Here is a 19,830-nt window from a genome sequence, read left to right as displayed (position 1 = left end):
AGAATGATTTTTTTCCCACTGACTAAGGAATAGAACATTTATTAAAATTATCTTGGTGACCTGAAAGAGAGAAATGTACTTTTCTTCCTCAGCAGAAGCAGGTCCAGGACATTATTAGCACGTAGTAAAAATTGAATAATTGAGCAACACTGACTTCTTTGGGATTCAGTCTTCCAGCCCCTGCTGTGTGATTAGTTCTGTCCAACCTGCTGGCATGCTTGAGCAGGAAGCCTGCAGAGGATTAGGAAGGAAAAACCCTTTAGCAAATCTCAGGTACTGAAGACAGTTGATTTAATTTTATATGTTACACATGGTAATCTGGTCTCCCTTGGCAACCTCCATTTCTGCCCTACTTTATAATCAGAGGATGGCAGGACATGTTGCAGATTTGATGGGTATCACCTGAAAGTGACTGTAGAAAACAGGATTTGCTTTAAAAGCAGGGATGAAAAGTTCACTAAAAAAAGACAAAAGGAGGGTGCCTGGATGACTCAGTTGGTTGAACATCCAATTCTTGATTTTGGCTCAGGTCATGATCCCAGGGTCATGGGATTGAGCCCTGCATCAGGCTCCATGATGAGTGTTGGAGCCTTCTTAGGATTCTGTCTCTCTCTCTCTGTCTCTCTCTCCTTCTCTCCCCCACTCATGCTCTCTCTCTCTCAAAATTTTTTTTTAAAAAAGGACAGAAGAGTCTGAGTCCCCTTAAAGAAGGGACAGATAGTTCTCTATAGCTTAGATACCCATGAGGATTTTATTGATGAGAGAAGTTCCAGAACTACCTATGGCAGAGCAGTTTGGGAATCAAGTCATGGAAATCTTTTAAGGGATAATAATTTTATTATTTGTGAATTGCAGTTAAGGTTTTAATTCAAAAATGACAATAATAGTTACTATTTGTTAAGTACATGCCAAGAATCTTACTTGGTTCTTTGCATACACAACTTCATTAAATTCCCACAGTGTCCCTTGAAGGGGAGTATTAATACCCCTTCATGGATGAAAAAACAAGTATTTATTGACCTCTTAAAATATGAAGGCTAAAGGAAGGTGGAGCAATATTGACTGCAAGTTTCAGCTTTGGGAGACCATTCACTTTTTTCTATGATCATAAAGTCCTTTAAGTCTTAATAGCCTCTGTTACAAAACAGTGTACTAACTAATGCCCATTAATGATGACTTTTGCCATCCAGAAAAGTTTCAGTTCATTCATTTTAGTCTAATTGTTTCATTTGGCACATTAGGAAACTGAGTGCCAGCAATTTAGTAATGCCTAAAGCCAGGTCTCCGGACTCCTAGTAATTTGTGTGTTATACCATATGCCCACATTCTTTGAAAGAGGGCTTGAGTAAATGAAGGAAAGAAGAATGGGGACTTGTAGTGCTATCAAAGGTGTTAGATTGAGCTAGCAAAGTAAACTACTGAATCAGAAGGTACTGATGAGATGTTTAGGCATTGGGAACAGCTCTAGTTCTAGTTGGCTCATGTCTGAACAAAGTAATTCACCTAAGATTTCTGAAAGAGTAGAAATCTTTAAAAGTATCTAGTGTCCCTCTGGTCTTTTGAAGTTTAAAAGGACAGGATTCTACATATGAACCACAATATGTGTGTAGAGGTGGGCGGGTCTACTATTCTAATAGCAATAATGAATGGCCACTCCTGTGACATGTGGATGCAGAGACCACATATGGTATTTTATTGACTTATACACGCGTGCTTCTGTCATGTTCACAAAATGCTATATGCTGAGGTAGGACTTGTCATTTGCTTTCTATAAGGTGACAGCTATGGGATGTCAATGGCACACTGAGAAATCTTAGTGCCACACACTTACTGTGTCAAGCATTTTGCATGAATTTAATCCTTATAACAACCATGATTGTGAATGTTATTGTCTCCATTTTAGCAACTTTTTCAGTTTTTATTAACTCTTCCCAGAACATTTTCTCTAACATTTTATTATGAGCATTTTTTAAGGTTTTATTTTTAAGTAATCTCTACACCCAACATAGGGCTCGAACTTACAACCCCAAGATCAAAAGTTGCACACTCCACCAACTGAGCCAGCCAGGCACCCCTATTATGAGAATTTTTAAATGTTCAGTAAAGTTGAAAGAATTGTACAGCGAACACCCATATACCTACCTGGATTCTATCATTATTACTCTTTCTATATTTCCTTTATTGTATATCTAGTCATCAATTTATCCATCCACCCATCTTAGTTTTAGTTTTATTCCAAAGTGACTTACAGATGTTGGTACACTTACATATGGATATCATTAATTAGATAGAATTAAAAATGTGTAGCCCTCTTTAAAAAAAAACAAACAAAACTGAGGCCTTTAATTCTGTTTGGGGGACATAGTTTGTTCTCCATTACTTTGGGCTTTCCTCTGTGAAGAAGTAAGATATTTTAAGAAAAAAAGTAAACTCCTTATGCTACAAACTTGTATCTCATTAATGAGATAGAAATCTGTAGGGAGGAGGGAGATACCCCTGTTGAATTCCTAGGCCACAGTAACCCAGCATTGCAAAGTGGCATCTTACCTCATTTCTGACTTTAAATGAGATTGAGGTCATTGCCACATTTCTGAATACTTACACTCCCCTAAAAAGAGTTTGATTAGCAAATTAGTTAAGCACTTTAGTAATGATATTGGAACTTCATTTCAATGAACATTTTTCCCCCTTTTCTCTTCTTCTGGGTGTGACTAAATTGCCTACAGCATGCTGCATGGTTGCTGGTAAAACAGGAAATGGGGTAAGTAATTTAGGTAGGGAATTTTTTCTACCATTTAAATATAAGCTACCTGATTCTTTTTTTTTTTTAATGTTTATTTATTTTAAGCTACCTGATTCTTAAAGTACTTTTACTACTACTGCCTCCTTTTTTAGAGTGAGTTCACTAGCTCCTAGAGAAATTAACAGAAAGAAAACAAATTTATGGTATGACTTAGGTGTCAACCTTATTTAATTAGTTTATTTGCATGGCATCTTACTAGTGTCTATTAAAGTGGATTCATTTTTTTGTAGATTTAACAAGAATATAAATACATATTTTACATTTATATAAGGCACTTATATAATGTAGTTTGGCAAGCTGTTATAAAAGAATAAATTTTATACTGGTCTTAGAAACTAGATTATAAAACTATGCTCTAAAAGACACAAAGTAAAATCCTAACTAAAGCAGAAAAACAGTTGAGTTTATACACAGATAAAACATATAAAACATAGGTCCACAGTCCTTTATCTGAAACCCTTGGGGACCAAATATGTTTTGGAACTTAGAATTTTTTTAGGTTTTAGAAATGCAATATGGTGTTAGATACCATATATAACATACCCCTCCCCTCATGGTCTGAGGTGGTACTCTGTAATCAAACACATTTATATTTCTGCAGTGAAACATGAATATTCACACTAAGTTTGATACACAAAGTCTCTAAAAAGCTTCACACGTTCAAGTCAGTGTTTGCTTACCGTGCTAAGAAAAAAATCTTTAACTTTCCAGACCCTCTTGGATTTTGAAACTAAAAATTTTATGCCAATATAAAAAGGGCCATGTGACTACTAGAGGTTCCTGTGTACTCTGGAGAGAAAAGCACAGAGAGAAGTATAGATTTCTGTATTAGAATCTTATACTTGGTTAAGTGATTTATAAAAAAAGTAATTGATTTGGCTTGTTTGTTGATTTATTTCCTCTTTCATATCTGCTTTTCTGGGAGGGTAATAGCAATATATCTGTCAAAGGTTTTGGGGTTTAGTTAGGTTGTGTTAGATTAGTCTCAAATGCTTGTGTTTCTGGAATGATAAAATTTGATCCTGTGTTTGAGAAATTTTTTAGCACAGAGAATGCTATTTTCTAAATGTTTCCAGTTTCCATCCACATTGCTTGTGAGCTGCTGTTGTTATCCTTTATTGAAGAATTTTAAACTAAGCTTAGCTCTTCAAAAGATCCTGTTCAATATGGAGATACTGGAACAGAAAAAATATAAACTACTAATCTTTTCCCTCAGTGTCCATAGTTCATTCTACATTCAAAATATTGTAGAGGAATTGCCATTAAAGAATTGATTCAATGAATTAAGAAAAATTAATTGTGCTTGGATATTTTGGTTCATCTTTCCTCTGGAATGGCTGTCATGTTGTATTGATAGAAAAAGTGATTGCAGTTGACATCCTTATCAGTAGTTATCTGACACAGGAGAGAGGGAAACGTGATACTAAGTACTAAATTGGGACTGAATTTAATTCAATGACTACTAATTCCTCTAAAGGACCATCAAGCATATGCTAAGGACTTCTATGAAAACATTTACCCTACATTATGTTAGAGAAGTTATGGGGTGCCTGGGTGGCTTAGTCGGTTAAGCATCGGACTCTTCATTCTGGCTCAGGTCACGATGTCACGGTTTGTGAGTTCAAGCCCCATGTCGGGCTCTCTGCTGACAGCATGGAGCCTGCTTGGGATTCTGTCTGTCTCTGCCCCTCCCCAACTTTCTCCCTCTTTCACTCTCTCAAAAAAATAAACTTAAAAAAAAAAGTTATTAGCCACATTCATGTGGCAGAAAGTGAAATCTGGCATTTTAAGTGTTAATTATTTGCCTTATATATTAAGGTTTCCAAGCTGTCTATTAACCCTTTCTAACAGCTCTTTAATCTGGAAGGAAAAAATAATGGAATTTTTTTTTAACTGGACTAAGATATCTAAATATATTTAAAAGACTATGAAGGGTTTAAAATGCCACTTTTCTTAAATACATGAGTAATGTTTTAACTCATATTTAGGATTGGTTTTTGCTGTAACCCCTTGTACTCTCTTGGGTCTAAACAATGTTTAAATGGTTTTCTATTCTTGTATTTTTTTGTTTCAACTTTTTATCCTTTAAAATGTGTTCTCATACATTAATTATTTACTTTTCAACTGTGATGCTATATTATGCCAATATCATTAAACTGTTGATACAACATCAAATAGTCTTTTAAAATACTTAAAAAGTTTCTAATATTCAGAGAATTGGGAACAGTTTATGAAGCTCAAACAGTGTTTCAATAAGTTCTTAAATGTAGAGAAATAATATGATTATTTGTCAGATATAGTTTATCAGGGTATTTCATTGTTAAACCACAATTCCAAAGCATATGAAAGCATTCTGTGTAATCAGTTATACTTTCAACTGGATATCGAATTGGTACATCAATTATTTCTTAACTTTATTTCTAGAAGAAAGTCATCTTTACATATTTTTTAGATCAATTACATTTAGCCATTAGCTAAATTATTTTTTGTTTTCTACCTGCAGTTAGTAGTGTCTTTTGGTCTTCAAGAATTAAATTACAATGAATATTTGATATAAGTAGTCATTTTCTATCAGTGAAAGTTGTACATTAGAAGAAATGATTCACAAGTTGGCCCTAACATCTCTTTTGTTAAAAGAAGCCCCGTATATAGCTGTAAGACTGATTTGTAGTTTTAATAATTTGAATGAAGTGGACTTGTTAATGTATTAGTGATATAATATTATACTCAGCATAACAAAGCAGTTTTAATAATATCATAGCATGCATGTTTTTCTTTTCTTTTCACTTCAGTTCCTTTCTTTTTTTTCTTCCTCCCTCCCTTCCTCTTTCTCTCCCTCTTTCTTCCTTTCTCTCTTTCTTTCTCTCTTTTTATTTTTTAAGTAGGTTCCATGCCCAGTGTGGGGTTTGAACTCATGACCCAGAGATGAAGAGTCTCATGCTCTACTGACTGAGCCAGCCAGGCACCCCCTTCAGTTCCTTTCTATAACAATTTTAGTTATAAAATTGTTCAAACTCAAACTAAAAGCTAGAAATCATAATTGGGACTTCCCCATATCTATTTATTGGCTCATGAGTAGATTTGGGGGGAATGTCAGATTTTTATTCAGACATTTTTCTGATATTAAATTGACAAGCATTTCAGCACATCGATATTTTAGAATTTAATGTTTCTTCTTCAGCAGTAAAATACAGCTTGTACACTGATTTCCCAAAAGTAAGCCCCATTATCAGGAGAGTAGATGCAAACATTTTTAGTCTGGATGAGTTATCCTAATACACAGTTTTGTTGTTTCTGAGCAATACATAATCCCTTCTATTACACCTTTCTGTCTTCTGATGTATAAATCCAGGAATCTGGCAATGATAGGTCAGAAGAGGTCATTAGTATTCTTTTGTCTTTGAAGTTTAAAAACTATCTTATATACCATTTTATTTAATTTATTTATTTATTTATTTATTTATTTAATACCATTTAAAATGTTGTTTTTTGATTCTACTAGATGATAAGGTCCACGAGCTGAGGGATTTTTGTCTACTTCTTCTCTACTTTCTAGCTAATGTGTAAAATAGCGCCTGGCACATAGTAGGCACTCAATAAATATTTTTAAATAATTGCATAAATTTTTGCCTTTAGTTGAAAAAGTGAAACTTTTCATGTCAGTGAATTAATTTTTATGTTATTCAGAAAGCAGAATCTGTCGCTGGGAAGAAACGATATAGTACAGCTAAAAGAAGCCTACAAATGGATAACTCACCCCCTGTTTTCAGAGGAACTGGGTGTTCCCATTGATGGAAAGGTATTTGATCATCGGCACTGTTAATTTTGTTCGCTGGTTTTACATCATCATATGGCAGAGTTTTGATTAGTCAAAATAATCTTCTCTTTAAATAATGGAGGATTTTTAAACTTTTAACATATTAATTTCTAACAGTCTTAAATTGAGAAAGTTTTTATTTTTTTAAGACTTCTTTGTGATCTAAGACATTTATGTGTATAACAAGTATAGTGTACCCTAATTGACTTTAAAAGATTAGAAATTAATCTATGCCTATAATATATTTATAGTTTAATTGGAGAGACACATATTAATACAGAGCAATACATAAGTAACTATGAGTAACTTATGTAACTTAAATAGTCAACTCTGGTTATCTGTGGCTAATCTTATTTTCAGATATAATCAATCAACTACAGTGAGCGTGGATCCAATCTATCCCACCTTGTTGGTATCTCAAGTCCCTCCTTTTCAATTTTAGGTAGACACCGCCTTTGAAACCAGAACACTTAGCTGTCTGCCCTATTCCAGAACAGACCTCACCTCAGTCTTCAGAATGGATTGATTTAGGGGAGAGTTCGACAGGTTTCCAGATGTGGAAACAGGACATATTACCAGCTTCTCTTAAATTAGATTTTAATAGTATGGCCTCATAGCTTTATCATTTTGCTTAAAGGAAATTCCCTGAATATCAGATACACCTTTATTCCAGTAAAATCACCAAACCATCCTTCAAAGCTAAATAGTTAAACAATTTTTTTCACCATTCAGAAAAATTCTTAGCTCTGTTTCTCTCTGTTAGTATGAATAAACTCTGTCCTTTAAACTGAATACTGATAGAATAGAGAATAAAACCACTTCACACATATACGGAGAGGAAATGAGGTAATGAAAGTACTTTGGAAATTAGAGAAGTTATTGATGCAAAATATTTTTACCTCAAACTTTAGTTTTGAAGCATAAGTAATTTTACATGTTGAACCAGTGAGAACAGAAAATAGAAAACAAAAAGATGCCAGTGTTCTAATAGATTCAGAATGAGTGAAGTTTTCTTGAGTAAAAGGAATGTCTTGTGATTTTAATTTTACTTTGTAGATTAGAGAGAGAAAAAAACCTAGCTATTCATTATTGTGATTCTAGAGTAGCTAATATGCTTGCTGATGATTCAATGCAATCAATAAATATAGAAATACTCAATAAAGAATAAATTGTTACATGGTGTGGCATTTATTGTTTTTCTCTATGTTGAATTTTTGTTCTCTGTGGAGATTAATGTATATAGAGTATGAAATTGTGCTTATTTTGTATGCAAGGATGTTCATTATAGCATTTTTTAATAACAGAAAAGCTTACAACTTAAATGTCCAACAGTCCCTAGAGTTGAAAAGATGTCCCTGGCATATTAATTAAAGTAATTTTCCAAAAGTATGTTTAATATCCCATGAAGTATATACATTTATGTTTATATTATAAAAATAGCTAAAAGGAAACACGCCAAACGGTTACTACATTCTACCTCAGTGGTGTGGGATTAAAAAATCCATTCTGTGTTTGATTATTTTATAATTTGTATGTATCATTTTTGTGATAAAAAGCTAAGATCTCTCTTTTAAAATTCAAATCCATTAAGAAGTTTGAGCACTTAAAAATAAAGCCTTAACACAAAAATAATAAAAAAATAAAGCCTTGTACAGAGATTTTAAGTATGTGAATAAAATGCTTTTGCCTTGCTAATAATCCTAATCATAATACTGGCAGGAACAATTCTTTCAGTTGTCTCTTTCCAGTTCCCTGAACTCTCATGTTCACATTGAATTTATATACATGCACAAAAATCATACAAATTTATTTCAAAATTTGTTAAATTTTTTTTTGGTAGAATCACTAGTAATTGAGCTTTGAAGTGAAAAAAAAAAAAACAAAAAAAACAAACAAAAAACCCAACAAAATTATATCCTTTTCAGTGGCCCTGTGAACAAGCTGATTTGAGAACAGTAGTATTCCAGTTTTCCTTCTCATTCGTTTTCTGAAGCCAATCTTTGAGAGTTAATTTCTATTTCCATTCATAAGTGGTTAGATGTTGGTTTCCTTTTGCTCATTTTTAAACTGTCTTTATAATTTTTAGAGCTTGTTTGAAGTGAGTGTGATCTTTGCTCACCCAGAAACAGTTGAGGATTGCCACTTCCTGTAAGTTGCTACGTAAACAATGTCAATTGTGTAACATTGTTAATGCTTTTGGATTTTCATGAAACAGTCCTCTTTGTAATTTGTCATGTTTTAGCAGATTAAACCAATACAGCTGGTATAGAAATTCATTTTGTCTGTTCCTAATATCCTGAATTTAGCAGCAATATTATATAAAATATATTTGAGTTATAGTCACCCCAAAATAAACTCATTAACTTTTCTTTATTAACTTGGATTTTACTTAGACGTGCAATATGCCCAGATTGCTTCAAGCCAGCCAAAAACAAGCAGGTAAAGATTCCTCCTTTTTATTCTTTATTGAGTTTTATTTGAGCTGAATATTCAAATTAACAACAAAATGATATGTGTTAGAAATGTTGTCAATGTATCTTTTAATCATTCTTTAAATATTTCCATTTGCTACAGTTATTTTTTTCAACTCTGAACACCTTTGCCTCTAGCTAGGAAGTCATAACGCAAACAATCTCATATTTGTGTCACTGTCTAGGTTGTCTCCCTGGTGTTGTTAAATTTAGAACCAGTGTTTCAATGATGTTACTGTTATCCGTTTGGGGAAATTCAACTTTGAGGTTTTATTCCCAAAATTGCATCATTGGGGAAAATCCATGTTAATTATTAGCATTCCAAACTTTTGTCTAATACTCATTTTCTAGAAATTGGTATTTAAGAAATATAATCCAAAATAAATTATTTTACTTAGGACAATCTGACTTAATATGCCTATTTCAGGCTACATTTGCAAAAGGGCATTTTATACAAACTCCCCTTTATTTGATGTGAGCTGGTTTTCATGTTAATGAGCAAAATAGTTAGCATGCATTTCAGTTTCTGCTATGCCAGGGTAGAATGGCAAGGCAACGATATTGGCAAGCTTTCATGCCACAGATACTTACCTGGTTTTATGTGAAGATTCAGGCATTACTTTTACTGACATCCATTTTACCCTTATGGTCATTAAAAAGAATATAAACTTGGGGCATCTGGGTGGCGCAGTCTATTAAGGGTCTGACTCTTGATTTTGGCTCAGGTCATGGTCCCAGGGCCATGGGATCAAGTCCCACATCGGGCTCTGCACTGAGCGTGGAGCCTGCTTAAGATTCTCTCTCCTGGGGCACCTGGGTGGCTCAGTCGGTTAAGTGTCTGACTCTTGATTTCAGCTCCGGTCATGATCTCAAGGTTTGTGGGTTTGAACTCCACGTAGGACTCTGCACTGATTGTGCAAAGCCTTCTTGGGATTCTCTCTCTCTCTCTACCTCTGCCCCTACCCTGCTAACATGAGTGTACGCACATGCTCTAAAAAATGTATGTGTGTGTGTGTGTGTGTGTGTGTGTGTGTGTGTGTGTGTGTGTGGTAGATATGCTAGAACAAATTAGTGTATATATACATGGTGTATATATACATATATATGTATATATACATATATGTGTGTTTGTGTGTGTGTGTGTGTGTGTGTGTGTGTGTGTGTATTCATTGCCAAAGATACATCTGTTAGTCTTTACTCTTGCTTTGACTGGTTGCTGAGCCTTTTGGAACCAGGGGGTGGTAGGGGGAGGGGGTGTTGAGGGATGGGAGACAGAGTTGGTACCATTTGTCAAATTCCCTGTGCAGCAAGTCTAAATGTGAGAAAGTCTAAAGCACTGCTTCCCACCTTTCTCACATCATGATACACCTAGAACATTACCATGTTTTTTCAGCACCCTGAAGTTAACAAGTTGCTCTAATCTGGAAGCAATTGGTCTAGGGGTTCTTTGGCCCTTGTGAATTAGAGGGCTCAACATCTTGGCACAACTGTAGCTCATTGCTTTGCCATACTAGTTGGAAAGCTCTGCCCAAATGACCTGTAGCCATGTTTATATTGAAGATCTCATTGTATTGTTTGTTACCTTTGAGGAAATATACAGGTACCAGCACCAAATTGTAGAACAAGCATCACAGATACCACATCATTTGGCCAGTGGTATAGTGTATGTAGTTTTCCTGCCTTATTGCTGAGAGCAAATTAAATAACCTTTTGAGATTCTTTCAGGCTTAAGTTTTCATATCTTAACAAATAGGCACTGAATTTTCAGTTTTAACCCTATAATTGGGGGTTCTCCAAAATATGGTTTAGAAAATCATTGATTTGATGACAAACTGTTGAGAGACCTACATTGTGCCTCTTTTTAGTCAAGTGTAATTTCACAGAACAGAAGAAGTAATTGTAATTTATCATAGTAAGCCATGTATGTGTACACTAATTTGTTCTAGCATGTCTACCATATGGTTTGACTTTTCTTATTTAAAAAAAAAACCCCAAAGTGGGACATTTGCTATAGATGCCCTTCTGTTACAGTGAATTTGTTTACCTTCTCTGTGGCTGGCGAGTGGTGTTGGGCTGCTAGATGCCAGGGCGGGTTTGTTGGCTCTCTTCACTCTTAGCCTGGCAACCAACTGCCGAACTGTTCTGCTAGGTCTACATGGTGTTATGGACGCAGACTAGATTGAAAAGAAAGGCTGTGGAGAGAACTGCTGGAATAAATGCTTATGTTTTACCTTCTTGAAGCTATTAGGTATTTCTCTCCTTTAAAATGATGTAATTTCCCCAGCTGTGTTCTGAGTTTCACCTTTGATGTTTTCTTGTCTGAGTGATAAAACGTCTCTTCTTCTCCTTTTACCTTATATAGTCGGTGTTCACTAGAATGGCAGTTATGAAAGCGTTGAATAAGATAAAAGAAGAGGATTTCCGCAAGTGAGTAGAAGTATAGAAACATGGCGGCATCATGGAATTTTAGAATAAAGGGAGTGTTAGATAATCTAACATCCAGTCTCTAAAACAAGACTGGATGTATTTCAGGGATGAGGACTGTGTCTTAGTCACTATTATATTCCCAAATCCCTGGCTCAGTACCTGGCATGTACTAGTGTTCAGTAAATGTTTATTGGACTGGTATTTGAATTGGTGAGTCAAATCCAACTTCTTTATCTTTAGAAGAGCATGTTGAGGGAGTTGACTTGCCTAAGATTTCAACTGGGTAATAGAATAGGCTTAGAGCCAGGGTTCCTGTCTCTCCAGCCCAGAGTTGGTCCCATTACATCCCCCGTTTTGAGTATTGTCCATCTGAAGACGAGGGAGAAAAAGGCCCTTCACTTGTTAAAATATGCTGAAATACAATAAACCTCATATTTTAATTCTCATTGTATTCATTTTGTTCAATAAAATAGCATGGTTATCTTTCCAGAATATCCTTGAATAAATTTCAAACAATAAAGTTGTGAGGAAGGTTTTATATATTTTATTGACTGAAAGTGAGTCTCAGGAAATGGAAATACTTACACTAAATTTTAGAAAGTAAAGTCAGCCTCTCTTTGCAAGCAATAGGTCCTGAACTTCTAAGTCATTTTTTTTTTGTTAAGACATCTTAGGAAACTGTATGAAATTTTCAAGCCAAGCATTTGGAGTCCATCCACATTGAGTCATTTACAGGTAGACTCCAGTCCATGGCTTTGGAAGTTCCCAGATGGTAGACAGAAAATAAAGCCATACATTGCTCTTTTCTGTCCTCAGATTGAAGTTTTTTAGTTAAAAGGGCAGAGTCTGCCACATTCCACTTTTTCTGGCCCTGTGTGTGATCTAATTCCCAAGGTCATAGTTGGAATGAGAAAGAGAAAGAGAGAAAACTGGTGGAGACCCTCCCCACAGGTGGGACTTACCAGCTTTACCCAAATGATTAACGATTTTTTAAGCTGGCACCAACTGTTCATAGGGAGCAAGATGGCGAAAGACCCTGGAGAGGCTTCCACTTCATAAATATGGGTTTTTCTCTCAGATCTCAAGGCTGTTAGAAATTATCATCTGGGAACATGCAGCCTCCTGAGTGAAAGGTAGTAGCAGAGCCCTGATTTACTTTGTGTCACTCTCGTGTATTAAAGTGTACTTGAGGTGTAAAAGATCTTTATGATTTCAAAACTTAAAGTTAGGGAGTGGCTTAGTCCGTGAGAGACTCGGGTTCCGTGTGTCTCAGACAATGCTGATTCATCCTAGTTATGTGGTTCAATATCTTTTCTGGAAAATAGTAGCTGTAAAATTTATTTTGTTTTGCAGGCAGTTTCCTTGTCCTCCAAACTCACCAAAGGCTGTATGCACTGTTCTTGAAATTGAGTGTGCTCATGGTGCTGTTTTTGTGGCTGGTAAAATATTTAGTCTAGAATATACTTACGCTGTCAACTTACTATCCTTTCTGAAAACTCAAGTCACCTCTCCTCTGTTTCCTTTTAATTTTTGTTATCAGGTTCTGATTAATTAACTCTTTTGAGAACTAGGACTGATAGTCAAGCTTATTTTAGCTTCTGTAGGTATTCTCAAGGTCCACTCAGATTGGTTATTTGAAATACCATGCCAAAGGGAAATGACACTTCTTAAGTTTTAATAGTTTCCATCAGAGGTGGCCAATACCCATAGAAATATGGGTAGATACAGAGACCCGAAACTGATCGGGAGAAACATAGCTACAGAAAGCATAAAAGCAAACTTGAAAAAAATAATTTTATTATCTGCAGAATGACTGAAGATTTGAGTTTCTGCTTAAAAATAAAAAAATGTTGCATTGACCTTCCCAAGAGGTAATCTAGCAGATAGTTTTTGTTTTGAAAGCTACATCTATTTCATAGTAATGGCCGAAATGAAATTGTTTCGTGGTCTTAACTATAATACTCTGCCCTGTGGTAATGAAAGCTACCTGCCATAGTGCAGCTTTCTTCATAAAGCAGTGAGTCATTTTCTGTTTGTTTGTTTGTTTGTTTTTTTAATTAAAAAACTTCAAAATTTCCCGTATTTGAACTCTTTGGAATATATTATCACCAATGAGTATTGCATTAAAGTATTATTAATCGGGCATAAAAGCAGTAGTTGCTGGGTTTTTTGGTAATGACCCTTGGTGTGTTCCATAATATAACTTGTTCAGCCAGCCAATCGGATTAATAAATATATTGAGCATTTTATTTTTTTTTTATTGAGCATTTCTTTAGAGCTCATTTGATGATTCATATCATGTCTTTAACCATCTCTTCTATTGTTACCTTAAATCTTTTAATTTAATTATTTTTATGTCTGTATGCTGGCTCCCCAAGTTAGATTGTAAGTTAGTTGAAGGGTAAGCCTTGCTTTGTATCGTGGCACCTAGGATATTGGCACTCAATATATAGTTGTTTTATCTTATTATGTTAATTATATCATTCCATCCAGGCTACCTTATGTTTCTTTGGCAGGGAGATATAATAAATATTCCAGGAATCTACCGCAAACTCCTTGGATAATTGATGGAGAAAGGAAGCTGGAATCTTCAGTGGAAGAATTAATTTCAGATCATCTTTTGGCAGTATTCAAAGCAGAGAGTAAGTGTTATAATATTCATATTTTAAATACATTGTCAATCATGAATAGGTTTCTTTGAGGTGGTGGGAAAGATTTCTAAATTTTGTAAATCACCAGATCTAGACTCCTTGCCTGGCAGCTTCCCATGAACAAGGGTCACCATGTCCTGAGCACCTCTGGCTTGGGCTGGATTTGAGCCGAGGATTTCTTTCGTCTCTCAAGATGACTATTCTTTCCTGGGCAAATTCAAAACCACTGAAACTATTTTAAGTGAATGCACTTAAGTTCTGACCTTGGGACACCTCAGACTTGGCCTCTTTTGGGGGAATATGAGGAAATTAAAACACAACTTCCACATCCAGTTCTTGTTCAAGAATAATCGCTGGCAAATGTCTAGCTTCCACCTTAACTGCTAAAATGTCCTGGGATAAAGTTCAAGCCTAGAGAAAGCAGGTCAACAGCTACCAGTTCATGAAGACTTCATGATAGTTGTGTTGTATTTTAATTTTCCAGGTATTAATGAGCCCAGGTTTGTGGGATGAGTCAGATCCTGCCAGGCTTAGGTTTCCTCTGTCTCTGTAGGTCTGCCAGGTCGCAGACCACATAGAGCCTGTGATTTCACCTAGGATTAGGCTAGAGGGAAGGGGCTAAGATTTCAATTGCAGGAAGTCATGTTGTACAACAGGAAAAACTGTAGGCCATAAGCAATGATTGATTTACTTTAAAGTGGGTCTCCTAGCATAATTAGAACACTTTTTTTGAGGAAGCAACTAGATATCTACTCTTCTCTCTGAAAAACCTTGAGACAAGACTGCTTTAGGAATGGCAAGCAGATGATTGAGATGAGATATGGCTATTCCTTCCACCTCTCTGGCTTGTCAAGAAGGAAGACAAGGGGCGCCTGGGTGGCGCAGTCGGTTAAGCGTCCGACTTCAGCCAGGTCACGATCTGGCGGTCCGTGAGTTCGAGCCCCGCGTCGGGCTCTGGGCTGATGGCTCAGAGCCTGGAGCCTGTTTCCGATTCTGTGTCTCCCTCTCTCTCTGCGCCTCCCCCGTTCATGCTGTCTCTCTCTGTCCCAAAAATAAATAAACGTTGGAAAAAAAAAAAAAGAAGGAAGACAAGCACTTTAAAACACATCCCTCTTATAATTTATTGCCTATCAGGTCGGTGGACTCTCTTTTTAAGGGTCTTTAAGAATTGTTTACTGAATAAAGAAGAAATTAACCTAGCAACCTAACGTTTTCCAAAATCTCAGCAGTAAAGACTCTGGGATAAGTGGCCCCTGGGTGGCTCAGTCAGTCAAGTATCCGACTCTTGATCTTGGCTCAGGTCATGATCTCACAGTTTGTGAGTTCAAGCCCCATGTAGGGCTCTGCAGTGACAGTGTGGAGCCTGCTTGGGATTCTCTCTCTCCCTCTCCTTCTGCCCCTCCTCTGCTTGTGTATGCATGTATTCTGTCTGTCTGTCTGTCTGTCTCTCTCTCTCTCAAAATAAATAAATAAACTTAAAAAAAAAAGGACTCTGGGATATTGCCATGAGCTTTTACTTGCTTAATATCTACATACTGGGTATCTTGTAAGATTTATCCAAATTATAAAGAAGTGAAAATTAAGCTTTAGTACAAAAAGTTTCTTTCAAACTCTTTTTGGAGCCACCTGACTCTCTTTGTATAAGATGATTCAAGAAACTTTCAGTTTTGATTATTTGGGTCTCAAGGAAGGCCCCATTACCAAGAGGGCCGTTAGGAGGCTCTGAAACAGATGTATGTTTCCCCCTTGCAATCTTTCATGAAGTTAGCTTGGTTTCATTTTCCATTTGAGGGGGGGAAATTGTCCCCAAACTGAAAATGAAGCAAACTGTGTGTTTAGCATCTGTAATTGTGTCCTGAGGAAATTTGTTGAGAGCTGCTTGAGAAAAAGCAGACCTCTGGGCCTTGGTGCTAACTGGCTCCTTGTCAGGGGATAAAACCTGTTGTTAGAAATGCCTGATTGATAGCATCAATTTGCTAAACCTGTGTATCTCAGATATATTACTCATTATTTCTGCAGATAACATGTGACAACTCTGGGAAGATGGTTCTGACTGATGTACCTCTATGTTTTACAACTCTTTGAAAATAAGTGGTATTATATGAGGCAGTCTAGCTACTCGTATAAAGGTCCCTTCCCCTAAATGGGAAATTTCTCAGTCACTTCAAACTGGCACATCATATTATCGATTTGCTAATCCCCTGGTTAATGAGTAGTAAGCTTGGACACACTCTCAAAGTCACTGTGTCTAAGAAACTTTCCCCTAATACATTTGCTATTTCACTTATTGAATAAATATCTGTCATGTTATTTCCCTACTGAAAACTTGTCAATGACTACATGCAGGATAAAATCCAAACTATTGAACTTGATCTTCTGAGGCCTTCATCATCTGGCCTCTGCCCATTTTTCAGTTCCATCATCTGTGTGTTCTGCGTATGAGGGCCACTACCCACTACATACTAGCTGAACTGCTGATAGTTCCTGATCATTCTTGCACTTGGTTTTGTTTTTGTTTTTACAATTTCTGTTCCTTTGAGCAAAAGGAACTCACAGGATTATGGGGATAAGACAGGGCATAATGTGAATTTAGAAAACTCAACCAGGGCACCTGTCTGACCCAATCAGTGAAGCATATAACTCTTGATCTCAGGTCTGAGTTTTGAGCCCCACATTGATTGGGTGTAGAGATTACTTAACAATAAAATCTTTAAAAAAACAGAAAAGAAGGGACGCCTGGGTGGCTCAGTCGGTTGAGCGTCTGACTCTTGGTTTCGGCTCAGGTTATGATCTCACAGTTTGCGGGTTCGAGCCCCACATCAGGCCCTGTGCTGGCAGTGCAGAGCCTGCTTGGGATTCTCTCTCTCTCCTTCTCTCTCTGCCCATCCCTCACTTGTGCTGTCTCTGTCACTCTCAAAATAAATCAACTTAAAAATATTTTTTTAAAAAGGGGCGCCTGGGTCACTCAGTCAGTTAAGCATCCGACTTTAGCTCTCAGAGATCAGGTCATGATCTCACAGTTTGTGGGTTCGAGCCCTGCGTCGGGCTCTGTGCTGACAGCTCAGGGCCTGAAGCCTGCTTCGGATTCTGTGTCTCCCTCTCTCTCTGCACTTCCCCCACTTATGCTGTGCCTCTCTCCTTCAAAAATAAATAAACATCAAAAAAATTAAAAAAAAAAAAAGAAAAAAAAAATGAAAACTCACCCAAATTTTAAACATGTATTTCCTAATACTTAAGGTATTAAGGTATTAAGGAGTTAATACTTAACTCCTTTTCCTTTTGTTGTTAGCTATTATTCATAATTGCATATGAATAAAGTTTTAAAGGTTACCCCCAAAAGTATTTTTAAGTGAGTTTTCTATTATGTACTTATCTATCTATTTATTTTTAGAGCAGAGAAGGAAGGAGGAAAGAGCACGCAAGCAGGGGAGAGGGACAGAAGGAGAGGGAGAGAGAATCTTAAGCATGCTCCACGCTCAGCACAGAGCCTTACGTGGGGCTCGATCCCACAACCCTAGGATCATGACCTGAGCCAAAATCAAGATTCTGATGCTTAACTGACTGAGCCATCCAGGCGTGCCACCCCCAAAAATATTTCTCAATGTATTGTCCAAATTTGAGATATTTTCCTAAAAGATATAATAAATAATCGCTTCTTCCTTTGTCTGGATTTAATGTTTCACTGGACTTCCCAAGGGCCTAGCTTGGGATCCTACACCTCTGGAATTTGTGGAAATTTTATGGGCTAATTTATGAATTGGAGATTTCTGGTCTGATTTAGCTGTCACTGTTCGACTTACCTCTCTGTGTCCCGTTCTTTCCCTTCTCCCCCATCAGTCACAGGTTATGGCTCAGTCACTGTGGATCCCCTGGTTCCCTGACATTATGGCTGGTTTGGAGATGGCGGTGGGCAGGTATAAGACAGATCACAGCCCCAGGGAGTCAGTATCTTTCAGCTTCCCAGATGCCATTCTGAATTCCCCATTTAGCTATCCACCCCTAGTTAGTGCTACTCTTGAGTCTGTTGAGTCTGTCTAGAAGCTATTGATGTTACCATGGGTTTTATTAACAATGGAGTCTAAACATGGAGTGGAGGGTTCTTTGGGACTCAGTGGTCCACAGAATCCTATTCCTTGCCTGGCCTTGATTCTCTACCTCAAGAAAAGCCTGACCCTGTGGCTCTCATAGCTGCTTACTTGGCCAGTTCTTAGGTATTAACGCAGCACAAGTTATCCAGGCTTCTTTTTATTTTTATTTATTTATATATATTTTTTTAAGTGTGGAGCCCAACATGGGGCTTGAATTCACGACCCTGAGATCAAGACCTGGACACCTGGAACACCTGGGTGGCTCAGTTGGTTAAGCGTTTGACCCTGGCTCAGGTCATGATCTCGCGGTTTGTGAGTTTGAGCTCTGCGTCGGGCTCTGTGCTGACAGCTCAGAGCCTGTAGCCTGCTTCAGATTTTGTGTCTCCCCCTCTCTCTGCCCCTCCCATGCTTGTGCTCTGTCTCTGTTTCTCAATAATAAATAAATTAAAAAAAATAAAAAGACCTCCACATTGCCAGTGCAGAGCTCAACGTGGGGCTTGATACCATGAACCACGAGATCATGACATGACTCAAAATCAAGAGTTGGATGCTCAACTGACTGAGCCATACAGGTGCCCCAATTTACCCAGATTTCTGAGCCTAAATTCAGCTTAAATTCTAGTCCTGCCTTGGCTGTCTGGCCCTTACCTAACCAGTACTGGGTTACTCCTCTCTATGAGACCCATAGCTTTGGGCCCTGTGGGAGAGAGGAGCCCACTGTCAAACAATAGTTCAGAACCTATGTTCCCTAAAGTGTTGACCTTGGCTTGCCAAAGGGATCTCTTAGACATGAGGAAAGGGTGAAATCCTACTTTCTTCACAGCTAAGTATCTTCAAAAAGAGGGCTGATCTTCAGTGTAGTTTTCATAGGCCTTTCCAAGCCTTTTAACCTTCCTTTTTCTAAAATCTACGTGGGACCTTTACGTATAGACTCTTTCCTGGGAAAAAAGTGGCTGTCTAAATGGTGTTCACTATTCCGCCTTTCCCATTTACTCTTTCCAGCTATCTTGTTCTTCCTCATCTTGTGCTCTCCGAAGTAGCTGGACCATTGAGGAATAAATACAAATCTCATAGCTCATATTGCAACTGTGCTCTTAGTGCTGTATGTGCTCATAATGCTATGTGCTTCCTGTCATAGCCCTACCCACTATATTACAGTCCCTATCCCTCCACAAACAGTAAGCCCTGTGAGGATCAGGACCGTATCCATATTGTTTATCTCCAATCAATAATCAATATTGATCTCTGTATCAATATTGTTTATTGTGTGTGTGTCTAGCACAGTGCCTTGTATAGCCTCTAATATATGTATGTGTTCAGAGATCTTAAACTTTACCAAACTCTAATGACTGACCAGAGTTCTCCAAACGTCCCAGCCTTTTCTAATCCCTGATCCAAGAAGACCAGTCTTGCTTTCCCTGTGGGCATGAGTCTGAACTCTTCTGCCGATCTCTTGGTGGTGTTGTATAAACAGTGGTTAAGAGACTCTGGATGGAGTCAGACCACTTGGTTCAAATCCTGGCCCTACCACTTACCAGTAATGTCATCTTAGGCAAGTTACCTATCCTGTCTG

General features: G+C 37.2%; 1 protein-coding gene across 4 annotated transcripts in view; it reads left to right on the top strand.

Moving 5' to 3' along the window:
• Positions 1-19,830, top strand: part of PUS10 (pseudouridine synthase 10) — a 73,004-nt gene that overhangs the window by 34,790 nt on the left and 18,384 nt on the right. For all 4 annotated transcript variants that reach the window (XR_008289337.1, XM_027072395.2, XM_015070528.3 and 1 more), the window contains 7 exons: positions 2,727-2,761; positions 6,491-6,602; positions 8,707-8,768; positions 9,014-9,059; positions 11,454-11,518; positions 12,872-12,957; positions 14,035-14,160. Coding sequence is in view for 3 of the 4 variants with exons in the window: in XM_027072395.2 (XP_026928196.1) it covers positions 2,727-2,761; positions 6,491-6,602; positions 8,707-8,768; positions 9,014-9,059; positions 11,454-11,518; positions 12,872-12,957; positions 14,035-14,160 (532 nt within the window). In the remaining variant the exon portion in view is untranslated. The remainder of the gene's footprint in view (positions 1-2,726; positions 2,762-6,490; positions 6,603-8,706; positions 8,769-9,013; positions 9,060-11,453; positions 11,519-12,871; positions 12,958-14,034; positions 14,161-19,830) is intronic.

This window comes from Acinonyx jubatus, chromosome A3, assembly GCF_027475565.1.
Source record: "Acinonyx jubatus isolate Ajub_Pintada_27869175 chromosome A3, VMU_Ajub_asm_v1.0, whole genome shotgun sequence".
In the NCBI taxonomy this organism is placed as follows: domain Eukaryota; kingdom Metazoa; phylum Chordata; class Mammalia; order Carnivora; family Felidae; genus Acinonyx; species Acinonyx jubatus.
The sequence above is the reverse complement of the archived record's forward strand: the minus strand, read 5'-3'. Positions and strand labels throughout refer to the sequence as shown.